At 41.6% G+C, this 12,500-nt stretch overlaps 1 protein-coding gene across 2 annotated transcripts in view; it reads left to right on the top strand.

Annotated features, from left to right (window-relative positions):
• The window catches only part of LOC137997518 (eukaryotic translation initiation factor 4 gamma 1-like), a 64,816-nt gene that overhangs the window by 12,719 nt on the left and 39,597 nt on the right, over positions 1–12,500 (top strand). For both annotated transcript variants that reach the window (XM_068843565.1, XM_068843566.1), the window contains exons 3-5: positions 39–150; positions 8,185–8,368; positions 9,178–9,241. In XM_068843565.1, the coding sequence (XP_068699666.1) occupies positions 39–150; positions 8,185–8,368; positions 9,178–9,241 (360 nt within the window). The remainder of the gene's footprint in view (positions 1–38; positions 151–8,184; positions 8,369–9,177; positions 9,242–12,500) is intronic.

Below are 12,500 nucleotides of genomic sequence, written 5' to 3'. Positions count from 1 at the left end.
CCTTGTCTTGAGCCCTGCTTTTGCTAATCTTTGTTTAGACCCCTGATGAAGGTGAAGAACAACCAGCAGAAGAAACAACAGAATTACAACAGGAAGTACAAGTAACTGAAGATGCTCAGTCTGATGATGAGACATGGGAGACTAAAGAAGGTATAATGATTTTGTTTACAACAAGCTACTGCTTGCAAGGTCATGTTAGAGCGCGAACAATAAGTTATGAAAAAAAGGGCTTTGTTACCGGAGTTGTGTGTCGTGGAAAGAAACTGTGCACATTGTTTGATAGACGACATACATGTACATGTGCACTTTCTAAATACATGACTATTGCATCAGTGAAGGTTTAAACATCCACTCAAAAATGTCTCCATTTAACCCATTGACTCCAAGTAGTGGGACTTACTAATGATTTGCCTGCACCTGAACAATCCCATGATGGTCTTAGCGGTAATTTTATTAATTTTTTTTAAAAATCACTTTCACCACAACAGAGTAACAGGCTTTTACATTCCTAGCCATGATATAGCACAGAAGACAGACCACAACACCGGGAACTACATACCCTACTCTTTGCGACAAGTGTGTGGGTTCTTTTACGTCCCACAGGATTATGAACATTGAAGGGTTGTGAGACAGGGCCTACGGTTTATCGTCCTTATGCAAGAAGACTAGAGAGTCTAACCATTTTCAGGTGTAATTACAAAGGCAGCACTTTCTCCTCCGTTATTTAAAGACCCTGAGTCTTTGTGCGGCCGGAGTTGAACTCTCGACCTACCACGTGACAGCCCGGTGCTCAACCAACTGAGCCACCGGTGCGCGGTGACGCACCTAGTATTCATGGAATCAATGATTTTATGTCCATACATCACAACTATGGGTTTACTATCGAACCCATTAATCCTACTATTGTCAAAAATACCGTCCTTTCACTGTCCTCAGCAAAAGCCATTGGCTGGGACAATATTCCTATAAATTCCTATAAGAATTATCAAGGATGGTATTAATTCTATAGCTTGGCCATTGAGTAATTTATTCAATTATTATTTTTATATCCACTAATATTATACATGTACCTAAGTATTGGAAGTTTGGGCAGATCACACTTGTATTCAAAAAGGGCGTTGAATATTACAAGACTAACTGCAGGCCTATTACTGTTTTGTAGCTTTTAGTAATGTATTTGAATGTATCCTTGTCAACCAGCTACATTCATATTTTTCTGACAAGTTGTCTCCATTTCTATCTGCTTATCATAAGTACTAAAGCTGTGAGACTTCTTTGGTTCACATATTGGAGGAGTTCAAACATGACCTGGACAAGCGCCAACTACATGTAGCATCCGTTATAATTGGAAATGATCTGTCCAAAGCATTTGATAGTATACCCCATAATCTGCTGTTTTAATAGCTAAGTTATCTGCCTATGGGGTTAATAGAAGTAGCTGCTTATTGTTGGAGAATTATCTCACAGATCGTTCTCAGAGAGTTAAGCTTGGTGATTGAATAACCTTTAATAATTTTCTAAAATTCGAACAAACCGATAGATGAATAGTCAATGGTACATCCTAAATGACAGGACTATATCTCTCGCTAAATCAGGTTGAACTAAAATCAGCCTGAAACTCTGACCTTGAAATTTACACACTGAATAAAATGCAAATTGTTGTCCTCAAGTCCCAAGTGATAAAATGGGTCACTTGTTACCAAGATTGAATGACTGAAAAAAAAAAGGATTAATTTTTCGCTAAATGGTGGTCAACCATGATAAATTCGTCACCACATGGTAGGATAACACCACATGTGGATGTACCTTCCTACGATCTTGGAATACTACTATATATGGCCTGCACTCTCTGTCTTACTTATTTATCCTCATCGGGCCCATGAGGACTCTTAAGACCGGCCAGAAGATTGCGCCATCCATCCCGGTTTGCCGCCGATGCGACCGCAGCCCCCCACGAATGCCATCCCAGCTGGCTCCTTTCTTTTTCCACAGTTCTTCTCCCTGTTTCTCTCGGCCGGCCTCGTCTCCTTTTACCTTCAGGTGCCCACGTTAGTGCAGTCCTCGAGATGTTACTAGGACTAGTCCTCAATATGTGTCCTATCCATCGCCATCTTCTCACTCGTACAAGGGCTGATACCGGTGTACTCCCTGTTGCTTCATAAAGCTCTTCGTTGCTAAGATGGTTAGGCCAGAATCTCCTCAGCACTCTCCTCAGGCATGTGGGGTGAAACACATCCAGTTTGTTGAGATCAGCTGTTGTCACTCTCCACATTTCGGCTCCATACAGTAGCACGGACAGCACATTTGAGTTCAGGATGCGCAGCTTGGTGTTCTGGTTGAATCTGCCTGACCTCCAGATGTTCTGAAGTCTGCTGAAGGCAATTCTAGCTAGTGCTAGTCGCCTCTTGATGTCTGCTTCTGTGCCACCAAATTTGTCAAGTACTGAACCTAGGTACACGAAGGATTCCACATCTTCCACCTCCTCTCCTTCTATCCTTATGTAGTCTGTGAATCTGTGGTTCATCCTAAGCGTCTTTGTTTTGCGTGGGTTGATCTTGAGCCCGACAATGCCGGCGGTGGTTACTAGTCTATCAGTCTCCTCCTGAAGATCAGCAAATCTGCTTGAGATCAGAGCAACATCATCAGCATAACCCAGGTCTTCTAGAACTGAAGTAAGCTTCCATCTCAGGCCGCGTTTCCTGTTGTTTGTGTGCCGCATGACCCAGTCCATGATCAAGACAAAGATGAAGCCAGACATCACACACCCCTGCCGCACACCGCTCTTCACTTCAAACCAGCTAGAATACCTTCCGCCTTCTGTAACACAGCTTGAGCTCTGATGGTATAGTGCCTTGAAAGTCCTGACAAAGATTTCGGGGATGCCATACTGCCCCATAATGTCCCAAAGTCGCTCTCTGATGATGCAGTCAAATGCCTTTGAAAAGTCAACGAAGTTAATGTGCACTGGTGCTTGCCATTCCTGGCACTGCTCCAGGATGCTCCGTAGAGCAAAGATTTGCTCAGAAGCTCCCCTTCCAGATCGAAACCCTGCCTGCTCCTGCCTTATCATCTCGTCCACACCGCTTTTCACTCTGTCAGTGAGCACCCTGCATAAGATTTTGCTTGGTGCGGATAGCAGGGATATACCGCGATAGTTATCACACTCAGTAAGGTCTCCTTTCTTCGGCACTTTCACTATGAGTGACTTCTTCCAGTCCTCTGGTACAAATTGATCTTTCCAGATGGAGTTGAAAAGTAAGTGGAGTTGCTTCACAGCATCGTTCTCAGAGCACTTGAGCATCTCAGCACTGATGGCATCAATCCCTGGACTCTTGCCATTCTTCAGACGGTGGATAACTCTCTTGATCTCAGCAATTGAGATGTCACCAGTCTCGATGCTTGTGATGACTTCAGGTGCCTGATCTATTTCTGGCAGTGGTATGTCAGATCGTGGTACATTCAAAACTCCCTCCACCTTTCTAAGACTTCGTCTTCATTTACAAGTCGCTTGCCTTCTTTATCTTTGATGGTAGTCATGTTCCATCTTTGTCCAGCTATCTTTCTAATGAGCTGGTACAGGTCACCACTAAAGTTGTTTCTGGCCGCTGTTTCAGCTTCTTCTGCTAAATTGTTCAGCCTTCTCCGCTTGTCTGCCCGGGCACTGGTTTTCACCTCCTTGTCCTTCACTGCATATGCAGCAGTGGCTCTCTCCTTCAGGCGGGCAGATCGTGTACGTCCTATCTTCTCCTTTAACCTTCGTCGCTCTTCAATCTTCCTGTAGGTCTCTCCACTGATCCAATCATTCTTCACTCTTCTCCTCTCTCCCAACACCTTCTTGGCACTCTCATTGTAGACCTTCTTGAATTGTCCCCACCTCTCTTCAATGTCATCTATGTCATCTGTCGCCAACACCTGGAATCGGTTACACACTTCCAGCCGAAATGCTTCTTTGACACAGGGATCTTGAAGCTTTGTGATGTCAAAGATGATCCTCTCCTTACTCTTCCTCTTTGTACTACATAGCTTCAGTCTAACCTTTCCCATAACCATGTGATGGTCCGAGTTGGTGTCTGCCCCTCTCATTGCTCGAGTGTCCATCAGTGAACCTCTGTATCTACCATTGATGATGATATGGTCGATTTGATTCTGGTTCCTTGCATTCGGGGAGGTCCTCGTGATCTTATGAATGTTTCTATGCTTGAATAGAGAGCCACCGATCACCAAATCGTTGTTGCCACAGAACGTCGCCAACCTCTCTCCGTTCTCGTTCATTCTTCCAAGTCCATGTTGCCCCATCACCTTCTCCCATCCTTCATTGTCCTCTCCAATTTTGGCATTCAGGTCCCCCATTACAATTAGTACATCATGCCTGGGTGTTGCTTCTACCTCTCGCTGCAGCTACTCATAAAATTCTTCCTTGGATTCATCCTCTGCGTCATTGGTGGGCGCGTACACCTGGATGATGGTGAGTTTTGCAAAGCGTGAGTTAAAGCGTGCACTCATGATTCTCTCATTGACAGGGTTCCACTTCAACAGTGTTCTTCTTACTTTCCTCTTCAGAATGAGTCCTACTCCTCTATGATGCTCCTCTTCTGCTCCTGAGTACAAGATGCTCTCACCTGATGCTGTTTTCAGTTCTCCAAAGCCAGTCCATCGCACTTCACTCAGACCAAGAATGTCCAGATTGTACTTTCTAAATTCCCTGGTGACATTAGCAGTCTTTCCTATCTGATAAAGTGTTCGCACGTTCCAACACCCAAGTCTCAGGGAAGCTTTGGGTGTCAGGTGGGAAGCCCCAGGCAACTTAATCAGGTTGCGGGGATCCTTTCGGCTTTGCCCCACATCTGTCATTCGCGTGATACCAGAATTCCAGTATAGAAAGCTATCCTCGGGCACCTCACACGTCGCCTGACGACACCCCCGAATGAGCTCGTCAATCATCTTTTCGGTTTCGGTAATCAGATAATTTTTACGGGGTGCGGGGATTAGCCGCACGCCCAACCCCCAACCTGGAGGAGCAGTGACTACCATTTAGTCTGGCCGCTACCCTTTGACCTGCCCGCCAAGGTTGGACCTACTGGGGGATTACCCCCGACGGTAAAGCTCTCAAGGTCACTGAGGCACGCAAGCTCCCCCACCACGACAAGGCAGCAGTCTACGGGGGATACTCTCTGTCTTACTATGCAAGTAAACTATGCAAAATATGGTCATTGTTGTGTTTTAATGGATAAACAACATGACAAAAAGCAGGGCTTGAAATTAGCGAAAAAATCCAGTCGCAATTCAGGGCAAAAAACTTTTTTTTTCCATTCCACTTGTCCATTGGATGAGTAACGTTGAGATTTTGGCTGTCCGAAAGTTAAATTCACTTGTCCAAAAAAATTATTTAAGTGAATAACAGAATTATCATTTAAAAACGTAGAAATTGTATAATATTATAATCTGTTTTGTACCAAATCTCAAGTGTTTGTTTTAACAGCTATTTCAATTTCTGTTGTTCTTTGCACTTTTTAAGACAACTGCCATTTCATACACACACATCAGGGATCACTCACATTCTTTATGTACAATACAACACTTGAGAAAATGCAGCACATCTATGAGGCATTAAAATTGCGATCTACGATGAAACATATAAGTCCCGGGAATATTCTGAGGCTGTTTTCAAGGAAATGATCTGGCCTCAGTTGTTCAAAAAGTGGGTAATGCTATCCACCGGATAAATCACTATCTAGCGGATAAACACTAGTGAAAGCAATTGAGTTATCCAGTGGATAGTGATTTATTCAGTGGATAGCGCTATCCACCCTTCGAACAACCACAGGGGGCGCCCACAAACTGTGTGACCATTTGTATTTTGAATTTATAGAGGAAATGTATGGGAATGTCGAAAATCCTCGCATTATCGTACTAGATTGCGATAAATATTTTCTTTTAAGATCAAAATAAATATTTTTAGCTTAAATGTTGTGTGTTGTCGTTCTTGAGGTTGAAGACGGCGATTTTAGCGATTTGAAGGGTTCGGCGTTGGACGTTGGACTATTACACTCGAGTGAATGTCCAAATGCCGAACGCTCCAAATCGCTCAAATCGCCATCTTCAACCTCAAGAATGACAACAACATTTAAGGTAAAAATATGTTTATTTTGATGTTAAATGAGAATATTTATCGCAACCTAGTACGATAATGCGAGGATTTTCGACATTCCCATACATTCCCTCTATAAATTCAAAATACAAACGGTCACAGTTTGTGTGGGCACCCTGTGGAACAACTGGGGCCTGATGATCACAAGACTTACTACAACTACACTTATCTTGCCACGCGGTAGTCGGCTCGTTCAAGTGTTAATGAAGCCTTGTCTCAAGCGAGGTCGTCATTTCCATATATGGAATGTGGTCCCAGTCTTTACCGAAACAACGGAGCTAGATACTCTCGGAAAACAGAGGAGAAAACAGGTAAGTTGCCATGAAAAGAAACCCAAATTAGGGAAACTCAGCCTAGTTTACAAAGTGCAGAGATGCTTGGGAACTCAGATCTCAGTAAAAAATAACTTTTTTTTCCGGCAAACTCTACTCTCTTTTAAGGAAATCCACTCGTCCAAGATACAAGAGTACTCGTCTTGGACGGGCGGACGAGCGGAAGTTTTTTGCCCTGCAATTTTGCGACAAGATACGAAAATGTAGTCGCAATTTCGCAAAATTTAGTCTCAAAATCGTCGCACTGCATTGTGTTGTTAGCGGTGTAGCAAAACAAAATATGAGCCCACAGTACTTGTGTTGAAAGAACGCTGAAAATTTCTTCATTTATTTTAGTAAAAAGAGCAGCAAAGTGGCAACTGCTAACCCTTTTGTTTCGAAAGAGCGAAGATGAAAACAAGTCGCAAATTTCCAACTTCTCCAGATATTTCAGTCGCAAATGGGACTGTATTGGTCGCAATTTCAAGCCCTGCAAAGTCACATACAATCAATCACACACAAAGTACAAAATAAAACGAAGAAAAAATGAAGAAACCTAAAGCGCAAACAGATGCTCTCACAGGCAAGCTCAAGAAGCTCAAGACTCTAATTTTATTTTATTTTAATAATCGTTTCTTATAAGTTTGGTGCCCTGTATGCCATAACACTGCACGGCTTCATTAGCATTGCTATACGTGTGTAGTGTTCATTGTAAAATTTAACTGTAATTTTTGAAAATAAAATTGAACTTGACTTCTTGCAAGCAAGTGTGAAAATATCCTCCCTCAGCAACATAGACTCCCAGCCTATTCCATCTGGCTGTGGTGCTGTGCTCCGAGGTCATACATGGGTCGTGAAGGGGCTGAGCGCCCTTAGCAATTCAGTCTGCAACTAGGAGTAAGGGCGTTTAGCAGGTCATGTCACGTCGTGTAACCCATCAAGCCTGAAAATTTTCAGCCTTGCTTGCATCTTCTCAAGTTGCTTATGTGGTGGTGATGATCTTCCTGGCTGTAATTCATGTATTCTGCAATCTCGTCCCCAGAGTCCGCTTTCCTTTTGGTCAGCATGTAAACGCAATTTATTACATATGCAAAACACGGGTTTAAAAGTCTGAAAGCCCGAAACTCCCGTGCTGCATATTAATTCGGCCGCGTACACACGCATTGCATTTTTAAACTAGTGAGTCTTTGACGTCATTTTCTCCTCGACCCAGCTCTCTCAAGATTTTAAAGTTAGTAATGGCGGACCAATAAATAAGAAAATTCCAGTTAAAATAAACAGGTGTCTCTTTAAAATCAGAACTTAAAACTTGGGTCAGTTAGTGTTCAGTTAACATAGTTTTGAAATCCAAAGAAAAAAAAGAATTGTTTTTCTGGTCGTAGTACCACTTTAACCCACTGACTCTTAAACTGTCCCCCATTGATGAGTAAAATTGTGTGGCGTTAGACAGAGTAAACTCTATTACACGTGAGGCTCTCTCCTAAGAGTCAATGGAACAGTTCTTTTAGTGGATGTAGAGGTAGTTAACCCAGTGATTCCTAAACCTCTCCTTGACAAGTAAAATCATCTGGTGTTAGACAAAGTAAAATATGTCTTTGTCGCAGGAGTCAATGGGTTAAAAAGATTTCTGATTTAGTGTATGATAAACTGATTTGCATTGTTACACTGAAATAGATGTTGAAAACTATATTGTTTCATATCCTAATGTTATGTTTTACTTCACAGAAATGGAAGAGGTTTCTGATCAACAACCAGACGGAGAAAAACTTACTTACATGTATGACCGCGATTTCCTATTACAGTTCCAAACCAATCCGATGTGTTTGCAAAAACCAGATGGTTTGCCTGATTTGGAGGTTGTTCTTGTCCAGGCTCGTGCCCCTTCAAAACCAGGTTTCCAACAGAACAGGTACTGTGCAGTGGTATTACGGGGATATGATGGTTAAAAAAGGGACTGGGAATCTTATAATAGGCTGCAGTAATTTATTTCCAATGCATTTTAAATTTCCACTGATCTCACCCACAAATAGCTTTAGCTTGTCAAGTGGCACCATTCAAAATAGAAAATCAATATTGGGATGATATTGGATTGAGTCTCAGACACACACACACGTATAATGGATAGATTTTGGAAGAGAGGCGTGATTTGAAAGACTGAAAATCTACGGTTAGAAAATTAATACAGTGTATTACATTTCTGTTGGATTTCCACGTGTTACCATCTATAGATATTAATTTTGATACTGAAGGAGTGTATGGTAGGACCCGTATTCCTGATGTGAGTTGATATACAATGTAAAATTGAACTAGCGACACTTGCCACATTATAGTACCAAGGAGTCTTGGCATGATTTAAAAGGCTAAGAAAAATAATATTATTTTGTTATCTCTAGGTGTATATGGGTTATTGACCAAGCTTGTTTGGTCAAAGTGGCTGGATATTGGCCAAGTTATTTTTTTGCGTGTTTATGGACCGAGACGAAGTCAAGGTCCATAAACACACAGAAAGAAAAAAAAGGCCAATATCCAGCCATCTTGACCGAACAAGCTTGGTCAATAAAGGATTTATTATATGAGATAAAACACCAAAAAATGATCTTTGATCTTGCGGGACCATGCGAGAAATCTTGAGCGGACAAGATACCTCCATCTTGCCTGCTCAGGTAGCCAATCACATATGTATATATTATAGCTCACATAAGCCTCTTTTCATTTAAGAATGCCAAAAGGCGATGGTGGCGAAAATACGTTTCTTCCTGCATACATGCGGCAGGGGTCAAAGGTAAGCTCTATATGTGACCTTTAACAGGAAAACAATCTTACATCAACACTTTTCCGTTAAAGGGCTAAAAGTGTTATGCTTCCGTCAGTAGACTTTCCTGAAAAAAAATGTGAGAAATGTTAGGACAATTTATTACTATTATTTTTTCAGGATTTGGACATTGTATATGTCCCCTGCTAGGTTTAATGTGAACCCAGCCCCCTAGAATATCAAGAACCCTCTCCTTACCCGAGTGACAATACAAATCTCTGTCTTTAACTGGGCCAGCCTCGAGGCAACTCTGTGGTAGTACAACGTAATTGGCGACTTAAATTTAGACAGATTGCGTCCTGAAAAGCCCGGGGGGAAAATTTTATTGGATATGGAAAATGAACAAGGGTTTGAATGTTTAATTACAAAATCCACAAGACTAGAGAATCGAGGTGCAATGATGACGGAAACTTTGATTGATATGTTATGCAGCATGAAGCTAGAACTCTTTTAAAATTCTGGAAACTACTATCTGTCGCTAAGTGATCATGCCCTCATCTACAGTGTTCCAAGAGAAAGGCTTAAGGGCTGTGTAAAAAGATCATCGCATAACCTACTCAGAACTACTCAAGAGGGCTGAGCTATCAATACTAAAGAACAGACACCTGCAAGATGTATGCACTCTTATGTATAAAGTCAAACATACATTAGCAACAATATGGCCGCAATGACATTCTTGTTGCTTTAAATAACCATCAGTCTGTTATACTGCTTCTCCTGGATTTATCAGCTGCTTTCGACACTGTAGATCATGGAATATTGCTCGACCGGCTGAGTCATCGTTTCGGTGTATTTGGTCTGGCTCTCTCCTGGTTTAAATCATATCTCAGCAATAGATTTCAGTTTAAGGAAATAAGAGGGGAAAAGTCTTCACACCAGCCACTGACATGCGGGGTGCCACAGGGCTCCGTTTTAAGCCCTATCCTTTATCTGCTATACACCTCGCCACTTGGGGATATCGTAAGGAAGTATAACATGGGTTTCCACATTTAAGCGGACGACACCCAATTATACTTATCCTTTGATTCCCTCAGTGGCGAGGGGCAAGCATTAGCCGTCCATTCAACAGAGGCTTGTCCATCCAAAATCTATGAATGGATGAGGCTCAACAGGTTAATAAAATCAAATAGCGAGAAGTCTGAGGTTTTAGTAATTAGTTCTAAGTACCGCCCTCGTCCTTTGTTTGATTCTATCTCCATTAGTGAACAGGTTGTAAAGTTGTCGGTTTCAGCTAGAAATTTGGGTTTTATAGTTGGTGATAGTTTATCTCTAGAGGAACATGTTAACTCTATTTCTAAGTCTTGTTATTACCACATTAGACGAATTGCTAAAATCCAAAAATATCTGTCCGAAGATTCCACAGCAGCTCTTGTGCATGCTTTCATCACCTGCAGATTGGACAACGGCAACGCACTTTTGTACGGCCTTCCAAAATATCTGATTCAGCGGCTACAAGCAGTCCAAAATTGTGCTGCCCGCCTCGTTTCGTGCAAGCCGAGGTATGCCCGTGCTACACCAATCCTCTGGGAACTGCACTGGCTGCCAGTGGAAAGTAGTTTCATTTTTAAAATTTTATTATTAGTTTATAAATCACTCAATAATTTAGCTCCTGCATATATTAACAGTCTTTTGAGGAATTATAAACCTAGTCACAATCTAAGGTCGGTTGATCAGGGTCTTCTGACGATTCCTAGATCCAATCAAAGGACCTATGGGGACAGGGCATTTTCAGTTGCAGCACCAAAGCTCTGGAATGCCCTACCCCTTGACATGTAAGGAAGAGCGGATCGATCACTCTTTTTTCTTTTTAAGAAATATTATTTATAATTTCGTATGAAATATTTTTAACTGTGGAATTGTGGAGCGCCATAGAGCAGCTAGTTTATATGGCGCTGTATAAATGCCATAATTATTGTTATTATTATCATCATCATCATCATCATCATCATCATTATTATTATTATTATTATTATTATTATTATTATTATTATTAACATTTTTAATACTCATCGCACTTCTTATTCTTTAAGACAAACTGATTTTAGCATTCCTGAATATAATACAGTAACATATGGTCAACATTCTCTGCACTACCTTGGACCGAAATGATGAAAAAAACTGCCTAAAAATATCATATCTGCAAAAACTTTGAACAATTTTAAAAGCACTATTCGAAAGTTTGACGTTAGCTCTCTATTGGACGACAGATGCATGCGTTGTTCTTGCTGTTCATAATGTAGTTAGTTATTAAATAATTATTAGGTGATAATATTATGACAGCATTTTATCGACAAAATAACTCTTGGATTTAATTTTAACTTTTATTTTCTTAACTTTCCTAAATCCTAGTTGAAAAGATTTTACAGTTGTACCTTTTTCTCACGCTGGGCTGCCAAGATGCCTACTACCGCAAATGACATGACACTTTGTTGTTGTCAAACTGAATCTTATTCCGTTTGTACTTGAATTCGGGCACGGGGGAACCCTCCCGTTTCTTGCTTGCTCGTTTCCCCGTCTCCTTTATCTTGTGCTCGAGCAATTTGAGGCGCATCAAGTAGTGTTTGAGCCCAACCTGGTACTCTTTTCTTCTTCGCTTGCATTTGAGTGACGACTAGAGCCTCCCGAAGAACGATCTTGTGGTCTTGATTCACGTCGTGCGGAATCGCGCTGTCGACTGCTTGATCCCGACTGTTCTGGGCTCGCATTATGTGCTTCAAGGCGGCTGAGCGCTTGACTTGACATTCGAGGCATGTCAAGTCGAATTAGGAACACTTCTGATGATATTTGTAAAGATATTTATCAAAATTTCTACCACTCGGCACTTTTAAAGCTTGCACTAAGGCAGCAAAAGACGAAAACTGCATGTGCTAAGTGTGCATATCTGAAAGCCAGACATGCGCCACGACCCAGGCTCCCGAGCATGAGAAATCTGTTTCTCTCTTCTTTCATGCTTCAGCCAGTGGGAAACTCTAAATATTTTGGTCTCCCCAATTAGTAGAGCACTTGTGCTCGGCTATTAAGACTTGAGACTTATATAAAGTTGTCATTCATTCATTCAGAGTAAAATCTTTAAATGTCACTCTTATATTTAGGAGGGAAGGGGTTGAAGGGACATAGTTTTTGAGTGGACCTAGATGAGGTTAACCCTCTCACCCCTGGAGAGTAACCCATTGACCGGTAAAATCATCTGGCGTTAGACAGAGTAAAATTTATAAGTGTCACCACTCTT

The sequence above is a fragment of the Montipora foliosa genome, chromosome 3, assembly GCF_036669935.1.
Source record: "Montipora foliosa isolate CH-2021 chromosome 3, ASM3666993v2, whole genome shotgun sequence".
In the NCBI taxonomy this organism is placed as follows: Eukaryota; Metazoa; Cnidaria; class Anthozoa; order Scleractinia; family Acroporidae; genus Montipora; species Montipora foliosa.
This window is presented reverse-complemented; position numbering and strand designations above follow the sequence as displayed.